This window comes from Periophthalmus magnuspinnatus, chromosome 4, assembly GCF_009829125.3.
Source record: "Periophthalmus magnuspinnatus isolate fPerMag1 chromosome 4, fPerMag1.2.pri, whole genome shotgun sequence".
Lineage (NCBI taxonomy): Eukaryota > Metazoa > Chordata > Actinopteri > Gobiiformes > Gobiidae > Periophthalmus > Periophthalmus magnuspinnatus.
Window position 1 is genome coordinate 21611704 of NC_047129.1, and position 27296 is coordinate 21638999.

The following is a 27296-nucleotide window of genomic DNA, read 5'->3' on the forward strand; positions in this document are numbered from 1 at the left end:
TTGCAGAACTTTTACTTGCAGGTCAGTGCGCCTTTACATAAGGTTGACATGTAAATCATTCACCTTTGATGTGCAATTCATGTTCAGTGGGAATGTGCCATTAGAATGATCTTGAGCCATATCAGAGCAAGTATAGGCCATTATACACCCACAGGACACTCTGGATCCTACCTGGACAGATGATTTCATAACTAATGAAGTCAGGGCCACAGGTTTTAAAACCATTTAAAACCTTGGGAAATCTTGGTTTATTTCCAAGTGTTTGTGCCCCTTTGTTGGTCAATTTACATCTGGAAGTGAGAGAAAGAGACTAGACCAAGTTGCTCTGCACAAGAAGACAGCAAGCGACCACAAACGTTATCTGTTCCTGGACTTTTCCTTGCATTTGTCTGTCTAAAACATGTCCCCACCGAATGTTCATTAAGAGGTGAAGAGCCAGTTTTTCAATTTAACTACTACTTAACTAAATAATCTCTTATTAAATAAACAAATGATGTAAAAGTAAATTGTTTAATGTCTTTAAACCAGGCTCTGATATCACTCACATGTGTCTGAGTGGTTTTCATTTGATAACCCATCCTTAAGTATTATATTTTGTGGTTAAAAGAACTTAGGCTAAATAGACTTTTTGGAGCTTTCTACCATGTTATAACATTGTTCCCTCATCAAAAGCGTCTCTGCAGAGGTTTCAGATGCCAACCATGAATGCTTCAGTAATCTTGCAATCTCTCCCAGGCCTTATTTGAACCCTCCTTATGGTTAGCTGTAAGATTCTGTCCAATGCTCACAAGCCTGTGTCATCTGTGAAAACATGATACAACCAATACACTGCAACTTGACAAATCTGAAGCGATGTGCAGTAGTTTCATTAGTGGGATGCAGCTGAATGTGTTGTGATAGCACTCTGGAGAGGGAGGCAATAAACATGGTGCATGGTCGCATGGTGATCCAAATATGTTATGCGTTAGCAGTTAATATCTCAAAGAAGTGAAATACCCCCTCTTTAAGCTGAGTTTCTCCATTGTACCTGCTATATATTCAACTTCACTTTTGCCTCCTTTCTGAAATTTAGCATGTTTTTGTTTACACACTTCTATAAAGTTAAATTAAATGTCTCTTTAGTGCTTGGTACTGTAAAGTACTTTTCTGAAGGACAAGTTGCATGAACAGGAAGAACACTGAAACAGTACACTTGTCTTTGTGGTGAAGATTAGATGTTTGGAGGAGAATTAGCTGTGCATTACTGATGTGCAGACTTGAATGCAGCACAGAGCCTTCCTAAACGCTCTGTACGCTGTGGAGGTTGTGTTTTTGTGTGTGTGAGGAACATTTTAAGTCTCTGCTCTGAGGGTGTTTGTCCTTTACTGTTCTGACCGTGGGATCTTCATTAAAAATCCCTGTTTCCACTGTCACATGCTCCAGCTGCTTGTCGCCTGGCAACTCCTCAGGAATGTCTCTGCCCCGTGTTGCCAACTGCCCCATGAGCAGTACAGTATGTCTACAGTGTTGCATAATACAGTACAGTATAATGCAGTATAATACAGTAGACATAGGGCATCACATAGGGCAGTACACTTGGCCTACAGTAAATTACAGTATAATATTACACACTACAGTGCAGTAGGCCTATAGTACTGTACAGAACAGGTGGTGCTCTGGTGTATCTCTGTCACTCTAATTGGGCCATGGTAAATCTGCAGCTAAATATTTTTAACTGCAAATCCAGTTTCTTCCAAGGATGAACATAACTGTTGACTAATTGCATAAATCATTGAAATGTTTCTCTGTATGTCTGTAGTGTCTTTGTATGAAGTATGTGATATAATTGGATAGTGAAGTATTTGCTGCATTGATATTTGATTAACAGAATAATAGGCTGTATGTTTAACAAAATGTAATTATATTAAAAGGATGACTCATTAAGTGATACTACTGATTTAACAGTTTAAAATGTGTTTGTTTATTTCAAAATGGATTATATTACCAGATAGTCACTGTGGTCATGTCTCATATATAATGTATCATGTAGTGAGTTCATCTGTGATCCCAGCTCTAACAATAATGCTTTAGACTTGTATTGTGTTTTACAAAGCCTCTCAAAGCACTACACTGTCGTCATGCTTCATTCACTCCATACTGTGTCGGTAAGATACTTCTGTAGTAACAACTGCCCTGTAGCAGACTCACCAAGGCAAGGCTGACTGTGCTATTGGCCCTACCACATTCATGAGCAAGGTGTGTGAAGTGTTGTTCACAAGGACACAACGACAAGATGCACTGGTACAAGCTGTTGTTTTTTTTTTGCATTTTTAACTATAGCTCATAAAATCTTATTCTGTTTTTAAGATCTACTTTAGCCCTTTTACAACAAAGTTGTCAGACCGGCCCCTCTCCTGGTTCTGATATTTTAAACCTAAACACAGAGTCTGCTGCTGTAACTAAGCCCCCACTGCTCCCTGTGTACACTGAATCATGGTCCAGTCCTATTCTCTTCTAATAAGCTAATCCCACTAACACTACCCCTGGTCCACTGTGCTGACCTGCTTCTCGGATGCCTCCTCGAGTGTGTCCTTATTCATGCAGAAGTGTCCTCCTCGTTTCCACGGAGATAATGGCCTGTCCACTATCCCTCAGCCAGCTCACCCAGAATACCCCCACACATCACTGTTACATACAGTAAATGCACCCATCTCCAGTCCTGGGTCACCTCCCTCTATAAACACTACACTTGTCAGTCTTTAGTCCATGCCTGGCCTCTATAATTTCTTTTTCTGCTGTGTAGTACTAACTTTATGAGTCCATGGAGGTTATACCAGTCAGGAGCAGTGGAGAATTCTGACGTTTTGTAATCTTGGACCATGCTCCAATGATCTTGAGCTGTATCAGAACAAGTATAAGACAAGTATAGTGTACGCCCATGGACCACTATGGAACCTACCAGGACGACTACTGGATTACACAGATGTAACGACACATGGTGATATAAAAGAAAGTACTATGATTTAATGCTGAACATCACATTCTATTGTCTAAAAGAGTGGTATCAGAATTGGTATTGAGTATTGAGTCTATTCCTTTGTATCAAAATCATGTTTTTAGTATTGCACTAACAGGAGCAGACTATTTGGGTTGAAGTTATTGAAAATGAAAATAAAGTGATGTATTTTATAATCTGAATCCAATGGGGGTAAATACTTGCAATTTTATACAGTGAGACTCAAGTAAGGTTGTGCAGTTAATCAAGCTTTTTACTGTTTTGAAAATGTGAAAAAGAGAACTACAGCTCCATCACCATAAAGCTAACAACAACTAGCATGCTAACCCCTCACTTCCTGATTGTTGGACAGTAAAAACTTGTAATATTTAGCTGCAGACAGAACACAGCAGACTTATTTTGACCCCAAGAGCTGCTTATCCAATCTATATGTACAGAGGTAACACATTTTCTTCAAATACAAAAAAAAAATCATGTATTATAAACTGATATTAAATGAACTCACTGTTGACCTTTTCTCTCCACACATACCTCCTTTCTGTTTGTCTGACCAGCCTGTCCCTGCTATGTTCTGTTTTGAATTCAGTCTGGAATCGAATCATAGAGCGTGACAAATCTCTCTCCAAACGTCGACACAAACCCAACCACAGACGCTAATTTATATCACGTGTCTCTCAAATGCAGAAGACATCTCCTCTTGAAAACTCTCATATCATTCAGAACAAAGTATAGCACTTATTTTACCTGAGAGAAATAGGAGTTTGGTGCTTCAATCGTTGTAATCATGCCCTCTGGAATCGGGGAGACAGGATAATGGCGCTGTATAGTTTTGGGTGGACAAGCAAACATTCTTTTCCCTTGATAAATCCTCATAAGGGACTTTTGTATTGTTTTGTCTCAGCATTGATTCAGTTTGTAGCATCTGTCTGGACCACGGGACCGTTTCTGACTCTGAGTGACATTTCCATTTCCAGACTAAACAAGCAGAGGATTCCATCAATATTTCTCATATTTCCATTATAATGATTGTGTCTGGTAATCCTGGCCTCAGAGTGAACCCTCACACACCACACAGCAAGACTAAGACCAGGGATTTGTCTCTGATTTCTGCACTCGGCTCTGCACGTATCTCGTAGGTATAAACTGAGGTTCAATTTTACTAGTTTTGAAATGAGAGATTTTCCAAAGAATCATCTCATATTTGGTTGCTGTATAATCAGAAGGTTTGATGGTTAAGTTTCGCTCTAATCTTTTGAGTGTTGTTATGTTGTCGAGCAAGTCTCTTCCTATTCCTTGTGAATAAGGCGTGTGAGTTATTGCTGGAGGGTGGAGAGGCTGTTGGCTCAGGCTGTCAGCCATGTCTGCGTCAGTCCGTCTCAGGGCAGCTGTGGCATCCAAATGTGGGCAGTGAATAGATGATGAATGTAATTAAGTGTCCATAAGGTTCTGCAAAAGACCAGCCAGTGTATTGTATTAAAGTATGCTAATTACATGGTATTGTTGACCATAATGCGTTGGAAATGTTATGGTTTATTCTGTTTTTAAATAAATTATAACTTTTCTGGTGGGGTCTGTCACTTGCTTGTTTCCATGGAGATTTTGCACATTATTTATATTTTGTATTTATTTATTAAAGGGACAATGCATATTAAAAACAAGATAAAAACAAACAAACAAACAAACAAACAAAAAAGTCATGATAATAAAATCCAAACTGAAACATGACTGAAATTTCAAATTGTTGCTGAACTTGCTAAACTTTACACATAAACTAGGTTTTTTTTCAGCTGCTGTTAAAAAAAATAAAAATAAATGCTTGTTTCATCCTTCTCTGAAATATGAGCTGGAGTTCCTGTTTTGACTCGTGGGAGTCCACCTCTGGGGGCTTGTTCCAGACAGTAGTGGAGCGGTTAGCAGTGTAAAGCTGTGTGTGATTTGAATAGGCCCCAGACGCTGTCAACTGGGGTACAATCAGAGCTAGACAAGGAAACATAAAGTAAAAATTAACCCTATAGTGGCAGATGCTATCGTCGCCTATGGAGCAGATTTACATTATCGTAACTCCACAGCCAATTATGCTCTCATGTAAATTCAAACGACATCTCAAAGCATGATGGTCTATAATGTTCTCAGTCCTTAAAGGGTTAAGCAAATGCGTCAAATATGTCTGAACTGCAATATCAATATTATTGCAAAAACTGAATATACTTTTTGACTTGTTGCATCATGAGGTGGTAACCCAGAAGTGCTCCTCTGTGTTTTTAAAGTCCATGGACCTTCTCTAGACTCATTCTGTTTCAGTGCTCAAATTGCTTTCTCTGCATCACTCAAAACAGGGTTAGGGTTGAGGTCCTTGTGTGGTCTGCTGGGTACAATAGGAATATTTCTATACTTAAAATGTAATGGTTCTAATATTTTATCATGTGCCAGTGTGGTTATACCAAATAGTGGTGTAGTTTTACAGTGTAATCCTGTTTCCTGGTTTAACTGTACAGAACAGTGTAAACCTATTTCCTGGTGTACTTTGACAGAAGAGTGTAATCCTGTTTCCTGATGTAGTTTGACAATGCAATCTTGTTGCCTGCAATCAGTTTTACACAACAGTGAGGTATTTTAGGGCTGTATTAGCTGTCTGCCACTCTGCTCATCTAACCTTCCTAGTGTCTCTCGTCTGATTGAAATACAAGGCCTTATTAATGAAAAGAATTGATGCGTAACAGAATTTTCTATTATGTGAGTTGAATGTTTTTCATTGAAGCAGCCCTTTTGGCTTCCTTTCAAGGAAACATATTCTTTTTAGTTGCTCTTAAAATATGTTGGTGAGCCTGAATGATTTTGAAAAACACAACAGTCACATGTTTTTGCCTTGTTGGTTAGATTTGTTTAAAATAAGAATTCTGTTCACTTTAACCTGCCACCTCCTTTCATACTAATAGAAAACAATAATACCATAATGCCAAACGTAAAGCTACAAAATAGTTCTTATGTTATTATTTTCTTCAAGGTTAAGTTTAGAACACATTTATTTAACACAGTGCATGTACAAAAATAGCTGCCAACACACCAAAATACAGTCGGGTCATTATAGTGAGCAACATTGAAGCGCATTGCTGATTTTTTACATGATGGCCAAGTTGTTAATATTTATTATGTTATTTAGTGTTTAACATGCTCCTTATGCATTCTGAGCATCCTAATTACTCACCGTGATGAGTTTATAAGCACTTTGTTAAACTCTGGTCTCTGAAAGTTGTGAAGTCACAGTAATGCTAACAACAACAAGCATACTAACTGTGCACTTCCTGCATTTAGCATGGTAGTGTTATAATTAGATGCAGACAGCACACAGCAAACTTATTTTGATCTCAAGAGTTGCTTATACAATATAACTTGTTCTGAGATAAGGCAAAATGTTCTCAAATACATAGAAAAAAATGTGCACAGGGCCTTTTAAGTCAAAATGTTTAAACAAGACAACTAAAACAAATAAAATAGTCCTTGTATGACTTTTAGCTGTAATTCCTCAGAACTTTTAGTGCGACAGATGTGACGAGTGACGACCTTGCTGTTGTAAACTCTCTGTCGGTGCTTGTTCTAGTATACATCTGTGGTCCCGACTGCACGCTGTAGAGTGGCCTGTCTCGGCGTGATTAAACGTTTCTACTCTTTAATATACTGCACTGTTTAGTTTCTTTTGGGGCAGCTCCTCCGCCTCCTCTGTCTCCTCCTGGTGTTTTTTAATCAACAGAATGTGTGACGAGTGGAATACAAGTCCCTGTCCAAAACGCTCTGAAAGGTTCCACTGCAGAAGGACAATGCCACTGGAGTTTATCTTCTAATAAAACTATTCTCTCGTTTACCTTCTCGAAGTTGTATTTAGATTCATTCATGTTTGAGTAATCTTTATTCTTCTGTATTCAAGACGTCATTGCTCCGATCCACACGTTTTCTCCGGCCACCTCTCCAGTTGTATTTTCTTAAAGGGTGATACACGTAGGTAGGTAGGGAATTGGCTCCTAATACCTCACTGGGTTACACAACTTTCCACCTCAGAAATCCGCAGACTTGTTCTTTTATTAAATTATTTTAGATCAATATTGCAATTTAAAATGTCCAAAATATAATCATGTATGAATGTGTGTGTGAATGGGTGAGTGGTTCCTTGATGTAAAGCGCTTTTAGTTCCTTGACGGTGGTAAAATGCTATATAAAAATTTGACCAAATAGCATTCAATAAAATAATAAGTCAAAAAGCAGCCAGCGGTCCGGTGGGAACAGTTTTAATTCTACTTCTATCATAGGAGCAAAGTTGAACAATAAAACCCCGGCTTCCCTGAAATGATACAGAAAGCTAGGAGAAAGAATCTGATTGGTTTAAGCAGACTTTTGTTATTTTGTTTATTGCCTATATGACCTTGCTTCCCACAGGCCTTATCTATGGTGCAGTCTCGCAACAGAAGTGAACACTTTTCATCACAGAACTTGTTACTAAATATTTCAGTACATTTCCATTGTTACAGGATACATCAATCATTTAAGTAATAATGATAAGACAGTTTTCTATCATTGTAAGAGAACATGTGTGGAAAACTGTACAAATGAGGAAATAAAAGGCTCTAGTCTAGACCAAATACTGTGCACTTAACCCCACAGTGCTGGCATGTGTTATGTTGTATTATTATTATCAGTTAAAGATGCATTATGTCATTTTTGGTGGAGGATCCGCCACTGGTTTGTCTCCCTGGAGATGCTTTGCGTTTTCCTTTTCCTGAAATGTTCTACAATATGGTGTTAAACGTATCTATTTAGCATCCATTCAATTACAGTTGTGTTGTCAGTGCTCAGAATTACTCTTCACAGATCTGACCAGTGACTTTTGCATGTTGTTGTCACCCGTTTAATGTCTTATTACAGAACATTTCAGGCAATAACATCTCTATGCAGACAAACAGGTGGCATATCCTCTACCACAAAAGTTACATAGTGCTGTATTAAAAGATCTGCTTCCACTGCACATGCTGTTCTTTGTCATTATTCATGTTTTCAGAATCTGCAGAGTGTCCACGGTCATAGTTGTAGCTGCAGTGTGCATGCAAAGTATATTCAGATGATCAAATTTCATATCGGCAGCCATAATTATATCAATGTATCATTTGCAGTATCATATGGCCCACTCTAACCTAATACCATAACCAGGACTGTTGATCGTAGTGATGACATTTGTAAACAAGTCGTCTCTTTTGAACCGTTCCTTAACATTGGAACCAGATGTCAATTTTTGAAAGAACCAAATATTTTTCTTTCAAATTTGTGTGCATTTTTACACCGATTAACCCTGCACCAACACGCCAGTTTTATTCTCCCTCTTTATCAGTAACTTGCCAAATGCTTGTTAAAATATATTCTCACGGATGTTTGCGGATGATGCAGTCATCTACACTCAAGTCAAAAACGTTTAGCAAGCTGCTGATGCCCTCACAGCTGCCTTATCGTCTGTGCATAACTTTCCTCTTGTTATACACCACAAAAACGGTCTGTATGTATTTCTCAAAACATCATACTGTACTAGAGCAATGAAAATGTCTGTCTTAAGGGAGTAGAACTTGATCTGGTGTCAGAATTTAAATACTTTGGACTTATCCTAGACCCAACATTGTCCTTTAAAAGTCATGAATAAAAAGTGTCCCAGGTAGTTCAATTCAATAATCAGAACTTTCGTCACATCCAGAATAACTTAAACATGAGAGCTGCTAAAACCTACTTCTACTCTGATCATCTCTCGCATAGACTATTGTTTAACTACTTGGCCCCACAGCACTTAAAACCATTGAAAACCTCTATAACAGAGGCTTAAAGATACTTGATAAAAAAAAACTAAAAAAAACATTTCTCACCACCACAGTCAAGTTCTGAAAAAGCATAGACTATTGGACTTTAACAGCACGGTCAACCTTAAAAGAGTTTGCCTAATTTATAAGGTCCTACACTCCCTCGCACCACCGCCGTTAAAGGAGTACATTCAGTATAAAGACAATTTATTAAGGACCACGCGAGCCACCACCAGAGGTGACCTGTGACCCCCCCACAGACAGACCACCTTTGAGAATGTATTATCTGTCCAAGGTGGGAACCTGTGCAGTAGTGTCCTGGTAACCCTGAGAGAATGTCCTACGTACAGTTCAAATGAAAAACTGGTTATGGTCAAACCAAACATGCTTCATCTATAGTGGCATTGTGATTTTAAGTTTTTATGGAGACATATTTGCATGTATGGACAAAATATGAACGGAGGGGGATAAAATGTAATTGTCTTGAATGGGCCAAACTGACTGAAATAATGGGAACTGTGCAGTGAGCGGAATGCGCAATGTGTGGGAACTGTGCAATTTTTATTTGGACCCTTCTGTGACTCCAGCCCTTGGGACAACAGATGGAAATGAACCTTTGGCTATAATCCGGTGTTTTTACATTCATGTTGAATCATGTCTGTTCATTAACACGCATTGTTCCAACCAAATAAATGAATAAATAAAATTAAATCAGTGCAGAGCACAAGCTGAGCCGGCAACACTAGACCTTTGTGCACAAAAAAACAAACATATTTGGCATCATAACAGTTAGTTTAAAATTATTAATATTACTGTATTGCAACATTTTATTTAGATTATACATAATTTCGAAGGGTTAACACACTGCCACTTTCAGTTTGACCCATTTTGAACATTTCTTTCTCATTTCTCTCTGTGATTAGTTTATATTAAAATGAGTTCTCCTGTTGTATAAATGAGCCAAAATTCCTGTCACTAGTTCATTGATGTGTGTGTGTATATATGTATATATATGTATATATACATGTTTGTTTATTATATATATATATATATATATATATATATATATATATATATATATATATATATATATATATATATATATATATATATATATATAGACATATGTGTATATATATATATATATAGACATATGTGTATATAATTAAGGCAGCAACAATTGTAACTAGTCGACTATAAAAAATAATCATAGTCCTTATCTGGACTCTTACAGACTCTAAAACACATATGACAAGGATAGTGGCATTATTAAATCAAAATGGCAAAAAAAAGAATGAACAATTTCTAAATTTCATCGATACACCACGATATTTCAACCTTTATTTGGTTAAAAATGTATTCAAAAAGCCTTAACTTAGATTAGAAATAATCGTTTGAGAAGTCGACTTATAGAAAATTGTATAGCTGATTATTTGACTACTAAAATAATCATTAGTTGCAGATAGATTAGTTATTAGTTGTACCTAAATATAATGCAGACACATACCCAATGAGAGCGTAGATAGGGAGTGTGACACGTGGTGGATGTCTCACTCTGCTCCAGCCCTGCTCCTCTGCTCTCTGTGCTTGGTCTGATTTATATGCGCTCAGCTTCAGGGTCATTTATCAAAACAAAAGCGGTCCAGGCTCTGATCATCATTCACAACAACAACAAGCTGTGTGCTGCCTCCAGGAGCACTGGGCCTGGGGAAACACTGGCCCAAGCAGACAATCCCTTCTATGGTCGGTTGGAATGCTGAAAAGTCTGGAATTGGACCATAAAGCGTGACAAATATTCCTACTTGGGACGATCCAACCACAGCAGCTAACTTGGAACACATGTCTCGCAAATTCAGAAGACATCTTCTCTCCAAAATTCTTGTATCATTCAGAACAAAATATACAACTTCTTTTTAAGTGGACCTATTCCTCGAAATCGACTTTTCAGAGATTTAACCATGATATGATTGTTCCCTTCTCATTTACATTGAGAAGGGAAGTTGTAATTGGACTGATTCATTGAGTAATCTTTATTTTCTTGTATTCAGGATGTCATTGCTTCGATCTACCCATTTTCACCACCACTGGTACATGCCCACGGCTCTGTATGAAATGAAAAACAAAACTGCTACTCTCATGATTTACAGCAGTCCATAGGAGGTGCTGACAGCATGCGTCACTTTTCTGTGCTGACATTTATGCAGACGTCAGCTCCCACTGGGCACCATTTTAGATTAATATTGTGGTTTAAAATGTCCAGATTATAACATAATGATCCATTGGTGTCATAGATTATAAGTATATGGCAGACACAAGCACAATACGTCTTCTTTAAGCCTGTAGTTGACTAAAGAAATTCTTTGTCAACTTAAGAGATGCCCTGTTAGTGAACCAAAAAGGGAGCGTGGTAAAACTGATCAAAACTGTACCGTTGAAACCAGAAGTTTGCATACACTACATAAAACGACACATGTGCTTTTTTTCCTCATTGTTTGACATGAAATCAGACTAAACTTTTCCTGTTTTAGGACAATTAAAATTACTAAAATTATTTGTATTTGTTAAATGCCAGAATAATGAGAGTTTTTTTTAGACAATTTTTCATAACTTTCTTCATAGTCAGAGGTTTACATACATTTCATTAGTGTTTGGTATCATTGCCTTTAAGTTGTGTGACTTGGGTGAAATGTTTTGGGTATCCTTCCAATAAGATGCCTTTATTTTTTTGTTGTTAAAAAGACCAACTAAATTATTTTGTTTTACGTTTTCTTGGACGTATTTTTATTTGTTAGAACAAATAATTTCTTTTTGCTTGCAGTACTTATTACTCATTAGGAGCACAATGCATTTTATTTTGCTTCTCTGACTTACTTTTTATCATTAGCTCAAAAAATTTACTACCACAATCACAATGCATTTTATTTTGCTCGCCCAATATATTTTCACAATGTTTGCACAATGCTTTTTCTTCTAATCTGCAATTTTTTTTTTATTAATTGAGTATAAATAAAGACATTTAACTAACTCAAGGAAATGAAACTTAATTTACAATGTACAAATTATTGTACATGAAATGCACATCCAACTATATATTTGAACGATATAAATGTCTAAAATTTATGCATATGCTCTGGAAACTATTAACTAAACTAAACCCAATACATTTATAGAAAGTTCACTTACTCTTTGAACAAAGCAATGCAATTTTATGAATATAAACAATGAGGGCTGCAAGAGTGCGTCCTGTTTTAAGTTTGTTTTTGTTTTGTTTTTTGTTTTTTTAAAGTGCCCCAACATGTAGAATTTTAGTCTGTGACTGAATCAAGATGCATTTTCATCTAAGGACTTTAGACTAAGAGCTTAGTTCTTAAGCTTCTCACTCGCTCGGAGCAGGTAGGAGTCAGTTCAATGAAAATATGTTGAAAAGCTTCAAATGTGTACCTATGCTCCTTCGGAAATTCCATATTTAATCTATAAAGAAGTCCAAAAAGGTAGGCACAGGCAGTGGGAAGGCCTGGCAGATCAGAGAGAATGATGTCCTCTCCCTTCAGAGAAGAGAGCTGGCCATCTCTCCTGTACGTCTTTGACTGAAGGCTGCATCTCCACAATTTCCTTTCTCCTCAGAGAGAATGTGAGGTCCATCTTATGTGCCATGTCCTTTCCACCCTTCTTTAATTCGTCCACCAAGAGGCATCTCTCCTGTTCTAAAGCAGCATCATCATACTTTTCTGAATGTTGGGGGATAACGTTATCTTCAGCATGTTTTGGATTCTTTAAAGAGAATCTATTGGGGTCACTGCCATCTTCTCTCCGTCTTTTTCTATTGACTGCAATCTCATTGCAGCCAGACTCACACAGTTTGGAGCAGTAGTTGCCAAGCTTACACTTAATACTTTTGTCCCATCCGGCGCATCCTGAGCCTCTTCCTGGTTCCTTCAGGCAAGGATATTTCACAACCGGTTCAGAGGCAACAGATGTTATATTATTTGCTGTGCCAGCATGTCCAGTATTTCCATCTTAACGTCTCTTGTTACATCCAGCCCATCCATAGTTTTCTCCTATACTTCATTGCCTTTACGAAGTTTTAACTCGATGTCATAAGAAAACGGAGGGATTGGGAATGGGTGTGGCCACTGTGAGGTTCTGCACGTGTAGTTCCGTATGACTGAAGCTGGGCTGTAGGGAGATTCGGATGAATGGAGGCTGGCTGTGTCAAGAGATGAGATGAACCCAAGATCTGATGGAGATTGCGGTTGAGAAGGGGTTTGTGGCTGAGATGCAGATGAATCATCTCTCCAAACAAAGTGCAGGACTCACTGATGTCCATCAAGTTACAAAGTGCATTGTCAGAATCAAGATCCTCATATTGTATTGTGAATTCCTCCTTAAGTCCCAGCTTTTCCTTGAGTTTATCTTGAAGATGCTTTAAAGATTCTGGTTTGAACAACTTTATTTTCCGATTGAGTTTTGTCTTGATGTTGACTCGCAATAAGAGTGCCTGTAAAAACAAAAAAACCCCAAACATTCAGAACAAATTAACGTCTCAAAAAAAACCCAAAAATACTCACAAAACAAAACAGGAAAAAAAAAACCTGTAAGTACCCATATAATAATGCACTTGTCTTGACTTTCCTCAGTTCAGAAGGCACACAATGGGGGTCACCATCAATTTTCCAGCCACACAGTATACAGTCAGTGGGTGGTGGTTGTTTAATGCCTCTGGATCCAGTAGTTGAAGATCTGTGTAGCTGTTATTAAGCTGATAAGATCTGTAATGTTCCAAGATGAGAGCTTTCTAGTGAAAAAAGCCACATTCTGAGTCAACCAAAATATTCAGTATCTTGTAGAATTCAGGCAGACCACTTAATTGTCCTGCAGAAATGATCATATCCTTTGCATAAGGGGTCCCACGAAATAAACACACTTGGCAAATGAAACAGTGTGCCGATGTGGATATTTCTCTTTTATAAGTGTCTGGAGTTTTTCTTCCAAGCTATAGATGTCCATTGTGTCAACGTTATTAACTTGTAGCTGTGGTTTAAATAGAGTTTGTCCATCTAGAACGTACCCCTTCGAAAAAGTGCTGAGGTGAGATCTTAATGCACCTCTTATCTTGAATGTGCAAACAGTGAGTGCAGGGCCAGTGAAATACTCTTCTGTGCCCAAGTTGATGATGTCTTAGTAGAACGTTTTGGTTTCAACTGTATGATCCAAATTGTGCTCAGAAGACTACACCTGTGTTCTAAATCAACTATTTAAACAGAAATGTACTATAGGAAATGGTGAATCTATATGTAAAAAGCTATATTAACTCCCAAATCATCAGCTAACTCACACCATACATTCTCCTTTCTGCCGGTGTCTTATATAAATACTTAAACTGCGGGCGACAGTAACTCAGTTGGTAGAGTGTTTGTTGGCAGTGCAATTCCAGGTCCCACCGAATGCTGAGTGCTGTCATTGTGTTCTTGGGCAAGATACTTAACTCACCTCACTCCCTGTGTCTGTGTACACTGGTGTATGAATGTGTGTGTGAATGGGTGAGTGGTTCCTTGATGTGAAGTACTTTGAGTGCCTTGAAGGTGGAAAAGTACTATATAAAAATGCGACCATTTACCAACTAAACTTAAAATAAAATACTATAATTAGTCGACTAATAGAGATAAATAAGAGGTTGCACCTGGTGCTTCTCTGATTGGTTAATGCGTCTATTAATCACGCCCAATTCAAATCAGAGAGACGGGATACAGTTCGACCTACACGTCTTTGTAAAGTTTGTCAAATTGAGTCATTTTGGCTAGCCAAGTACGGAAAATATACAGCCCACGGGGGAAGTCAAACTGCAGTCTTTGACATGAGTTTTAATAATTGTTAGAAAAAAAAGAATGCAAAATATTACAATGGAAGAAATTCTCAAAGTTTGGAAATCAGTGCTGGGGAAAACCGGACCAGTTACACAAAAGCGTTGGTTATGATCCATAAAGTAATATAAACATGACTGCATAATATAGTGCAGGAGCTGCTCTCTGCTCTAGTGTCTTTATGCTGCTGTGTTTCTAACTGGGTCAGTCCCTCTGCCTCCAGCTGAAAGGTAATTTAGCTGTAGTTAAGAGGCTTAGCTAAGTGATGCTCTCCCACGTCTCACAAGCGTAACTATAGTGAAAGTGTAGAAATGTCACTTTGGTTCCAGAGCAAAGGATTATGGTATATGTAGTTAACCACTTTCTATCACTGCAACAAAACAATGCATTTGAGACCCGGCCAAGACAAGGATTTATTGGTAGAACCATTTTTAACTCGCTCATAAGTGTGGTTCTGGTCCCAGAGATGGCCAGCATGTGTAGCAATAACAATAATAATGTAACATAAACAATAATAATGCATTAATCTTATGTAATGGGTATAATAACTTTAGGCCCAAGCAGTAGTAGTAGTAGTAGTATCATTGGGGCAGGACCAAAAGAACAGAGAAAACTATAGAGTGGACAGAGACTGTACATTGCATTAATAGGGTACCATACAGTGTACTGAATATTAAGTGAACAAGACAGACTGACAGATAGTAGTGAATGGCCATTCATAAAATTCATAGAATACAAAAAAAAGTTCATTGAGTGGTTGAAAATGATATTGCACAATACCCCACTACCCCTCACCATCAAGGAATGAGAACCTGGCCTGTATGCACACAGGACCATGGGCCTCAGTCAAAAAATTATCAGTGTGCACACAAATCTAACTTCAGGTAAGAATCAATCACCAGCAATTGCAAATGAATTACACTAGCTGTATCATCAATAAACAATCATCACAATCTCAATATCATGTGAAATATAGTGCAATACTAACTATGTGCAAGTTGAGGTGCATAAAAAAATGGCCCCATACAAAGTGCACAAGTGCATTGGAGTTCATTAGCATTCATAAATTCTGAATAAAGGCCTTGAAATTCCTCACAACACTGTCTATAATAAGATACAAGTTAGACAAAGACTCAACATAAGTTTCATATCATTTGAGTGAAGGACATTGGAGACTATCCATCCATTTTCTTCTGTTTATCTGAGGCCGGGTTGCGGGCGGCAAAACAGTGAGAGACCTGTCCCCAACCCAAAGGTGCAGGGACGTGGCCCTCGCATTCACCGGGATGAACTCTAACACATAGCGGCTGACCTGTGGGGCAATAAGCAAGCCCACACCAGCTTGCCGCCTCTCCCTGTGGGCAACGCCAGAGAAATTGAGAATCCAGCCCCTCTCAAAGAGTTGGGTTCCAGAGCTCAAGCTGTATGTGAAGGTGAGGCTGACTATATCTTGTCGGTAACGCTCAACGTCCCACACAAGCTCAGCCAGGAAAGGTGACCACTTTCCCTCTATATCTCTCAGAATCAAATCTCACTTCTGATGCGGTAAGGACCCGATGATTGGTACCTATGGGTAAACAGTGGGGTTAATAAAGTTGGAGCCCTCTTATAGTGAAATGAAGGTAAACGAGAACTTTAAAACCTACTGCATTCACATGCTCCTCGCTCTAGCTCCGTACCTACTGAGTGTGTGTTGCTGCTAATATTGGACCCTGAGTGGAAGCACTGCACTCGCAATGCTGCACACAGTGGAGGGGAGAGAGAGAGAGACAATTAGTAGAGCAGAGAATCCTCATTTTTCACCCGGTTTACACTTGGGTGGTTTTCACACACATTAGTGCACTCTGTGGATCAATCAGGGTGCACTTGATTTAGTTCTGTTTACTTTACTTTTGGGTTGGTCTTGTTCACATATACCGCATCATTCACCCTAAGCAGGCACCATGAGCCACGTGAGAGTCCATCAGCTGATCACTTCTCACAGTCCAGACTGTGACTGTTGGCTTCACACCAGCCCAAGTGCACCACTCTCAGAGCAAATGCTCTTTTATGCCGACCTAAGAAGCAGCAGTGTGAAAACAATCTTATACAGCGGTTTCACGGACGCTTAAAGTTACTTTACAATTTCGTGCATTATTCATTCACTCCACACTCTGTAGTTGTAAGCCATTAACCACTGCCAATCTGCACCATCAGCCCCTCCGATCAGTACCAACACTCTCACACACACACAATCACATTCAAACTAAGTGTCTTGCCTAAGGACACAATGACAGTTTCTGCCACTGGTGCCCCACTTTGGCACCTGGTAATCACAGTGATCTCCCATCCAATTACTAACCAGGCTTTGCCTGTCTGAAATCTGACGAGATCAGGCTTGACAAGGAGGTTTAGCCAGGTTAGATGGAGAAGCTAGTTCCCTACAAGATTTTTAAACATAGGTTGACAACTATTCAGAATTGAAATACTACTTTGAATAAAAGAAAGTATTCACATTCACACTTCAATGTCCTGAAAGGATATTGAAGAATTGAAACGAGTCTGAAGCTAAATGGGTTTTAAAAACACAGAGGAGCACTTTTGCATTACCACCTGATGATGTCAAAAGATGGGACCAGGCGTATTAATCACTGAATGATTCCCTTTGCACATCCGCAGGGAACATTTGTTGCTTTCAGCACCGCAGTTACATTTCTTAACCTTAGTTTTTGATGACATACCAAATTATAAAATGGTTCAAGGCTCAAAAACAGTCAGTTTGTGTCATATCAATAGGTGTTTTTTTCAGATTCTAGGATGTGATGTCGAACATGGTGTTCACAAATGTTGAACCTAACCATTTCTATTACTGACTAGAAAATGAGCATTTTAACAATACTCCTTTTAGCTGGCCCCTCAATATTTAATATTATTGACCTATAGAATGCTATGATGTCATCTGAAACCCAGCAATATAGGACCTTTAGCCTAAAGTCTAGTACATAGACAGATGTCTCTGCTGCTGTGACCTCCAGGGGAACTACTTGTCCGCAGTCTGTTATCAGAATTGAGCTTTCTCTGCCCTACACACTTTTCTTTGAAATGTGCTCTTACCTCAGGTCCCTGTGACAGTATCAGAGGTGAGACTGGGCGAGCGGAGGATAAGGAGGATGAAAGCTCTGTGCTGCAGGAGAGAAGCCTCATAAACTCTAGCCTGTGATAAAAGAGCACACAGAGCAGAAGGGGGAGCCAGCTGTCCACCCCTCACAGGACAGGACTATACCCCACGGACTGCACCTCTGTGTGAGCTGCAAGGAAAGTTAGGATCACTAATCAAAAAGTGTAATTGGTTTAATGCGGCTTTTTGAGTCATATAGTGAGGAGGGAAGTGTGAGGGAATTGTGATCTTTTATATCAGTGTTTTTGAACCTTTTTTGAGTCATGGCTTACATTTTTGGTCGAAAAGATTCCATTTGGTTCCTGAAATTTGTCAGTGGTGATTGTTTTTGTTTGCTTTTTGGATCAAAAGTTTTCCCAGGACACTAAAAAATGGTAACATGTACAATTAAATCCATTTTTGAATCTGCTGGCTCTTGGTTAATAACTTTTTTTCAAGGCATATCTGGCAGTATTGAAAATCAGTGCTCTATATATATAGACTGACAAGTTGGCAACCGAGGTTCAGTTGTGATTGTACTTTTTTAAAAACAGTAAGAAACTACATATTTAACAGTTTTGTTCCAAGTAGCCGATGATGAGCTCTTAAAAGTGTCTCCTCTAATCCTGTGTGTGCTCTTCTCTAGAGTTTTACAAACCTGATAAACAGAACAAGTTCAATTTAAGCAGTTTTCCAGTCTTTCCAGAGTTATTCCTCACTTACCTTATGCATTCTGAGCATCTTAATTATTCGCCACAATGAGTTTATAAGCACTTTTTACAACTTTCAGAGTCCAGAACATGACAGTAAAGCTAACAACAACTAGCATGCTAAAACACACTTCTTATTAACAAACAACAAAATGCTTTCTAATGCAGACCTCAATAGCTGCTTATACAATATTTTACTAAATTTTGTTCAAATACATGAGAAAAAATGGGTACAGGACCTTTAAAGGTTCACTATGTAACTTTTCTGCTGGTGGAAATTCTTCAGTGAAGTCACATAGTACTTGAAATTGCAGAGGCCACTGAAGACAGATTAGATTTAGGCGCTTTTGACCAGAAAGCTGCAAACGTACCTTGTTTGTACTAAAGTTGCCAAAAATGACAAGGAACAGTAAATAATACTATTAAAACACCACAGACACAGTTTAGCAGCAAAAAAAGTATATTAACTTTAAGGGATGTGTCAAATACAAAGAATGGATTCACTGTAGCTCCAACCAGGCCTTACTGCTGTTGTGCCTTGGGCTGGACACATCGAGTGTGTTTTTGCCCTCAACTCCCTCTTTAAGATTCAGTGTGAGGAAGTTGTCCTGCATTTCAATAAGTTCTTCCTGATATTTCCGCATCACGTCCACACATGTAGAGACAGTTTTCTCTATGCCCATGCTATCAATATGCTTCTCTAGTCTATTGATGGGTGCTCCAGGATTCTCTTCAGCCTCTTTGAAGTATTTGAGCAGCAGTTCCATCATGGGTTGTACCAGGCCTGCGTTGTGATCACTGGTCTGCTAGTTCAATTCACTCATCATGCATTTTGGGTCTTGTTTCTTGCATTGAGAAAAGAATGCTCTTAGCGGAAGTGTTTTTTCCTTTTTTACATGACAACCTGGCCACATGCAGCCCTGTTATGAGTGTATTATTGGGAGCGTGTGGAGCTTGCCTCATCATGCAGGTGCCATGAATAATAATTTGGATTAAAAGCATATCCCTGTTGTTTTCCTGTGTTGCAGAATCTTCTACGTGTCCCATGACTCTCAGGACTTGAAGATCTTCAGCTACATCGCTCGAGACGGACAGAGCAACGTGTTTCGCTGCAACGTCTTCAAGTCCAAGAAGAAGGTAGGTCCTCCACATGGCTGCTGAGGACCGCATGCATACAGCACCAACAGACGACAGTAAAGCTCTAGATTTGCTTTGACACATCTAGAGCTAAGCCAGATAACATTTATAGGGCCCTTTTTACACTATTTTCTGATTTATGTTATGTTTCCTGATCACAAACATACCCAGAGTTGTGTTTTGTTTCATACTTAAGACACAAATCCTGCATATTTTGGCATAGTTCTTTCACCTTATGATATCATATGGTAATACAGGGATGCTCCACTGTGGTTTTAAACTCCGTACACCTTGACTAGAATCATGTGGATAATTCCAGCCCTGGAATTGCCAATCTCTACAGAACAAAAGGTAAATGGTAGCTGTCAAGATGAAAACTACCATTACATGACATCACAACAGAACAGAGCAGGAACCGAGCATTTTCAGCTTCATGTAGACAGACTAATAATAAAGTGTTACTCAAACATATGTGAATGAAACAAAACACAACTCCAGGTATGTTCGGAGGTGACAACATTCTAATATGGCTTAAAGTACAGTTTAAGAGTCAGTTTTGCATAATATAGGACATTTAAAACTGCATTATGATTTGGTCTCTGTGATATTTTATTGTGATAAAATTGTTTTCTCCATAAAGAATTAATTTCTTTGACTGAAATATTCCACAGCAGTCCCATAAATACTGGAACAAAGTACCTTTATCACTTGTGCATTTATTACAGATATCTGGAATGTCAGGGGCCAGTTGATGTAAGCTTTAAAAATCATTGTCACTTTCTTTCTCCCTGAAGGGCAAATACACCACATTGAGCAGTAAACTACAATAATAACATAAAAACTAAAAGAAAATTCTGAACAAGTAGAGTCATCAGATCCTGTGTCTGAGCAGTGCAAGGGAAGGAATGGTCCTCAGGACATAAGTGTCCCTAATCTGTGTCCTCTGTGTCCTGCAGCATCACTGTGTCACACAGCATTAGCAGTGTCCAGGAAGTCAAGTGAAGTCTGGACACACAACAGGAAAGCCTCATCTAAGCCTGTCTCTCACAGTGCTCTGTTGTTTTAGCTGGAGATGAGACGGAAAATTCAAGTGCTTCCTCTGGAATGTTGCATTGTTGTAAAGTCTGTAGCATTTCAGAACTAGTTGGCTAGCATAGCAGTCTTCAAGCAGAGTCGCCATGGATACAGGAAAAAACAACTGCTCAAGTCACACAATCCTGTGTCCTTAAATTCTGTCCCTCAAACTGCACAAGATCCACTACTTGGTCAAAATCCAAAATATTAACTAAACAATGTAAGATGAAAAAAAAAAAAAGTTTTAATACTGCTGAGTGTGCCAATCAGCCACAAGAGCAGCCAACTACAATCATGGCGTAGCTCCTCAATTGTCATTAACCACTTATATTGTAACAACCACATTTCTAGTATATAGTGATGCCTTTTAGTGGACTTTTCATCTGAAACAAGGCTAATAAAACCTTGTTACTTAAGTTTATCCTTGGCTCTTTGGTGACTGAAAGTAAAACCTAAAATAGAGCCTAGAGCATGAATCATCTTATGTGCAAAATGGATGGTCATTCTTGGCACATTATGCTTACAGCTACTTTTGAAAAGGCAAGCAAAGCCTCTAACATGAGTGTATTTGTGTTTTTCTGGACTAATTGCCCCAATACTATAACTGCATTGTCACAGTAACCACACTCACCTACCATGGTGGACATCCCTGTTATCGCAAAGCATGTACCATTATCAGGAGCACACTTAAGTCTGCAGCCTCACTCACAGCTACAGGAGAAGTAAGAGTACTTACTGTATCGTCAAATATATTACTCAATGTAACTGTATGAGTAACTGTCTGGACAAAATATCTGGTCTGAAGTTAAGTTTTCATTCTTAATACATCACATATTTAGATCACATGTTACCTTTTACTGTTTTGAAAATGCAAATTCACCAAGAACAAGGTATTAAAAACTAAACCGAAACAAATTAAACATTTTGAGTCCTCCCTCCTCCCCCTTTCCTCCTTCCTCCTCTCACTAAGTCACCCCTTCAGAGCGCCGCTATCACAGCACAATCAGTGTGTATCCCTCCAATGAAATCAGGTTTGTGAAGTGGTTGTGGACAGTTCTGTATCATGTTTTTGTATACTTCTGGAAAATGGCCGTGCGGGAGCGTAGGGGACCTAGGATTATTGGCTAAGCCTTGTATAGACTCGTTCAGTGTATAAAACCACTGCTTTTTGACATGGGAACATTATGACATGGTAGAACGCTCCAAAATTCGCTTTTCCTTCCTTTTCCTTCTTTAATGTTATTGGAAGTGGGCGTGGGCGATATGGTAAAAAATATATATCACAATATTTTCTTGGCCAAATGACGATTTTGATTTTATCATAATTCATGTAGTCTTAGCATTGCCTTTAAACAATGAGATGAATTAAGTCATCTGCTTCTTTTTAAAGTTCACATTTGGTTGTGGGTGGTTAAATCCAAATGTCACTGAAGTGGAGCTTTACAGAGTTTAACAGCTGCATTAAACAGAAATAGCAAATCACAATCTGACAATATGACCAAAATAGCAGATTATCACATGGATAAAATAAGAATAGTCCACAAAAATGAGAAAAACTAAATCATATGTGAAGAAACAGAAATGTTCAAATCATTCCACATTGTTTCAACAGAAAACGTTTGTAGATTTACTCATAGTGGCAGGAGTATCTAAAAGTAAAACTAAGCCATCAGAAATCTCGCTTAGGAAGCCAAAAGACCGAGCACCGGCCACGACCTCTATGGACTTCCCTGTGGCGAGTGCTAATGAGGTAAATGCATAACCCGGCGGTATACTGTAACTGAAGCGCTGTTTATAGTAATTGGCAGTTTTTTGGCTGTTTGGGGTTTAATTGGTGTTGACTGTTAAAAGAGCCCAGAGAGCTTTCAGTGGGAGCAGCAGTGTACACTCCTCATTTATAGAAATCCTGTAATCCAGGTCTAACCAGCTCAGTTTGCATTTGCACATTTACACATGTGCTGCTTGGGATCCAGAATATGCACTTCACTACTTTACAAAGATGCGAGTCTGGTCGCCAGTGAATGGGAGTGGTTGACAGGTGCAATAACCAATCAGGTTCACATATGTGGCATCCAATATAGAAAAAAAAGATAATAAAAAATAAAACAACTGAAATTCTGTAGAATCAATGAGCGAAGCACTAAACTCAAACAAACAAAAAACAAACCTGATTGAACGGTCATGTTTGGTCAGACTCGAGATGGGAAGGAGGGTGTGGGGACCAGACTAATGTTCCTCTGTATAAAAAATACAGACGTCATTCTGGATTTGCTAGGCCTTTTATCCAGTTGGAATTTGTGCATGTGAACTGTAAAGGAGAATTTGTTCTTTGTTATTATTGATCGACTTGGCAGGCACAATGGATTCTTGAGTTCACTAACTTTGGGTCAGAAGCTAAAAGTCAATATGCAGAGCCCATTTTAACTGAAAAATTGAAATGTTGGTTTTGTAAAAGGAGCTGAAGAAAATGCCTTGTGCAGAATAGTCAGAATAGAGAATAGACTTTAAAGCAGCTCTGCTTGTGCACAAGTCTCTCCATGGCCCAGCACCAAAGTACATCTCTGTCATGTTAGTGTCATATGAACCATCTCACACTCTGAGGACTTCAGGGACAGGCCTCCTGCTGGTGCCCAGAGTCGAGACTAAACATGGAGAATCAGCCTTTCAGTTTTATGCAACTAAAAACTGGAACAATCTTCCTGAAGATGTGAGACAGACCTCTACTTTGACAATGTTTAAATCCAGTCTCAAAACGGTTCTGTTTAGCTGTGGATATGACTGAAAGGTTTTTATTCTGCTTTCTTCTCCTTTAATGTTAATTTTGTGATGATTATTTATGGTTTGATTTGTTTGTATTATTATTATTTGTATTATTTTATTGTCTTTCTTATTCTATGAAGCACTTTGAATTACATTTTGTTGGAATTGTGCTATACAAATAAACTTGCCTTGCCTTGCTCAGTTGTTGCAATGCTTTGCCAATAATTTTAAGAACTAACAAATAATAATCATTTAGATTTTAGAAACAACAATAAGTCATTTTAATTCAATCATTAGATTTCAAAAAGGTCAACTACAAATGAAGTGCTTTTTCAATCTGGTTGGTTTATGTCATTTTAACTGGATTTATAGGAACTGTATGTAATCTGTGCATTTACAGTTTTGACAAAGGTCCTACAATCACAACTGAACCAGTTACCTTAATCTGCAGATAGGCACATACAAGTTCTTCTCATTCTCACTATATGGACAGTACATACCTCATGTGAAAGGTGGTGGGGTTTAGGTAGTAATGATTCATTTAGGTTTAAACCAAGTGGATTTCAGAATTTAAACTGACAACCCAAATTAGAGACTCATGTGAGGCTCATTCAGCTTTCTGATTGGATTATTGAACCACAACAAAAATTATAACATAAACAAGTTGCAATAAATCTGTGTTATAATTGGTATCAGTGAAAGATATGTCTGATTTGAATATGTTGCACGTACTAGAATGCAAATGAAAAGAAAATTAAAGATTTCATGTTTGATCATGGCGGTTAAGCTCGCTCATGTTAGACTGATATATGTAGCACTTTTAATTGAGTTCTACTCATTTATCAGTCACATTTATCAATCTCACTGAAAGCGAATGGGAAAAGGCACAATGAAGGGGGTATGTCAAGATTGATTCTCACGAGAATCCATCTTGCTGTGCAAGGTTACATGGCATCAATAATGGTGAATAATTGGGAAATTGTCAACACAGGCTGTTGACTGAGAAGTTACGTTGAATCACATTATTACTGGTTAGAGACTGGCCTCACTTGCCGTATTATATTATTAATCTTTTTGGTCAAGTCCTTTCAACTGACAATATTTGCATATTTGTTTGAAGTTATTGTGAACAAAGAGACAGATGACCCATACAGCGGTGACTGGACCCTGCAGTCTCTATTTAGAGGACGTGGCACAAGACTTGTGGGGGTATAGCCAATATTTAACTGAATACTGAGGAGTACTGTTTATTATTATAAACACTGATACTTAGACCTCGGCAAGTAGAGACATCCAGATGTGCTGCAAGGTGAGAGGCTAAGATTGGTTATGGAACATGTCTCTTTGGGGAGGGAGGAGACACTGGCAATAGTGAAGAAGTGGAGATGGAAAGGCTGAGGAGATAAATGGTTATACTGCTGTGGTAACACTAACGAGCTGTGGAGGTTCCTTTTCTTAGCAGTTTGTAAATGCATTATTTTACCAGTTGTTGTTATTATTAACGGACTAGATCAGATTCACTGTGATATTAAAGACGTTGTAGAACCTTTGTAACTTATTATAATTTGACACATTTGCCACATTTAAATATTCTGTAATTCAACTCTTTTTTTCATATTTGACAAAAGCTTTCTAAGAACTGAGGCTAATCACTGTTAATTCATCGTTTAACAAAGGCTCTGTTAACATTTTCAAACAGTCCCAGGAGGAGGTGTGACATTTTAAACAGAATGAATTCAAGGAGGATCTTTTTTAAAGTTAATCTTTTTTTGTAGGCTGTATTCACGTTGTAGACTTTGTTGATGTCAAAATTTCAGATGAAGTCAACTGATGTCATCACCATTCCCTGGGGGCTGTGATGCTCACTGTAGGCACTGCTCTGTCTGAGGCTTGTTAGACTTTAATCTGATCTTTGTTTTAACTCAATCTGACCACAAAGAACTAACTTAGTTAGAATTACAACAGGTGAGTTGATTTGTGCTGTTAAACACGTCCCTCGCAAATAACATTACACTCACAAGCTAGATAGCATTAGCCATATGTCATTAGCCAGATTTTTTAGTCACTCTCACCTTTTAGTTGAAAACACCTAAACAGGACCATGAATGTTCGTATTCATCACGGGCTCCAGAAAATGTGTTATTTAAATCAATTTTCTATTTATTTTTTATGTATTTATTTTTCAAAATTTTAAACACTTTGTGGCTGTGTTTCCTGATGTGTGCATCATGTCACGTCAGTAAATGCTGATCATTTCAACACATAGATACACGTCAGGGTGATGGGTGATGTCACTGCAAAGTATCAATATAAGTTATTCAAGACCTGAGGGAATTCTGTGACCACAGCCTCCTGGATCTAAATGTTGGCAAGACTAACGTTATTTGCTGTTGTACAGCCTATTGTCAAAAAATGCAAATGATCTGTTTACTTTATTTTTAAAGAATAGTTTGTTTTGTTATTGTCTGGTTGGTGTCTTGTATAAAATTGTGACATTTCGCATTTTATTGGACAGATTTGTTTAAGCTCACGTAGTGTAATTTTGGTGGCATTTTCTATGGCATCTTTAAATCACATTTTTATTTTAAATTTTTGACAGTATCGGTGAACTTAGTCTCCTACTCTTAATTGTGAATGTAATGCTGCTTATTGGTTTTAAATGCTCCTGAAATGAAGTGTTGCTTGACGAGCCTATATTGAGGTGATGTTGTAATGTGTAAGTGGGACATCACTGAAGGCCCAAGGGTGAAATGCATGGCCCACCACTCCTTTTGATAATGCCATATTTGCCCTAAAACAACACATTAACATGTTTTAACATGTATACGTTGCACTTTAAACTCTCTGAATGCCCCCTGCCTTTACTCCCCATGGAAAGTTATGCTTTTATATACTTATGGAGAGCTCTTGTGTGTGAGGGTGACTTACGCTTGTGGGCTGAGTATTGTACAGAATCTTACAGCAAACCATAAAAAGGGATCTAATAGGGTCTGGGAGAGATCGCTAAAATAAAAACGTGGATGGATGACTAAAACCTCTTCAGTCATGTTTTTGATGAAGGAACATCATGGGAGAAAGCTCCAAAAAGTAATTTTGCTTATTACGCTCTTTAAGGAAACTTAATTATTTGAATGTGTCCAAACTCATCCTTTATAACTTTTATCTCTCCTTTATCAAGACATTTTCATCTCCTCTTATATTTGCTGGTTTTACCTATCTGTTAGATAAGGATAAAAAAGTCTCAGACAGGTGGTTTATAAAGCAAGATGCACTTTAGGCCATCATGACCACATCCTGAAGCATAGATTTCCCTAATGCCCTCTGGGTGGCGCTGTCTTGCTCCCAGTAGGAAACCTAACACACATTACTCACACTCCTGTATTCCAGCGGCCATCAAGCTTTTAAACTCAATGGATAGTAGCATAGGGTAGGCCTAACTCTGACCACAGTAGACCTCACTCTGATCACAGTAGACCTCACCCTGACCACAGTAGACCTCACCCTGGTCACAATAGGCCTCCCCCTGGTCACAATAGGCCTCACTCTGACCACAGTAGACCTCACTCTGACCACAGTAGACCTCACCCTGACCACAGTAGACCTCACCCTGGTCACAATAGGCCTCACTCTGATCACAGTAGACCTCACTCTGACCACAGTAGACCTCACCCTGACCACAGTAGACCTCACCCTGGTCACAATAGGCCTCACTCTGATCACAGTAGACCTCACTCTGGTCACAGTAGACCTGGTCACAGTAGACCTCACTCTGGTCACAGTAGACCTCACTCTGGT

General features: G+C 38.5%; 1 protein-coding gene across 1 annotated transcript in view; it reads left to right on the forward strand.

Moving 5' to 3' along the window:
* The window catches only part of LOC117394025 (carboxyl-terminal PDZ ligand of neuronal nitric oxide synthase protein-like), a 204469-nt gene that overhangs the window by 73285 nt on the left and 103888 nt on the right, over positions 1-27296 (forward strand). The window contains exon 5 of the mRNA XM_033992037.2: positions 19559-19667. Within this exon, the coding sequence (XP_033847928.1) occupies positions 19559-19667 (109 nt within the window). The remainder of the gene's footprint in view (positions 1-19558; positions 19668-27296) is intronic.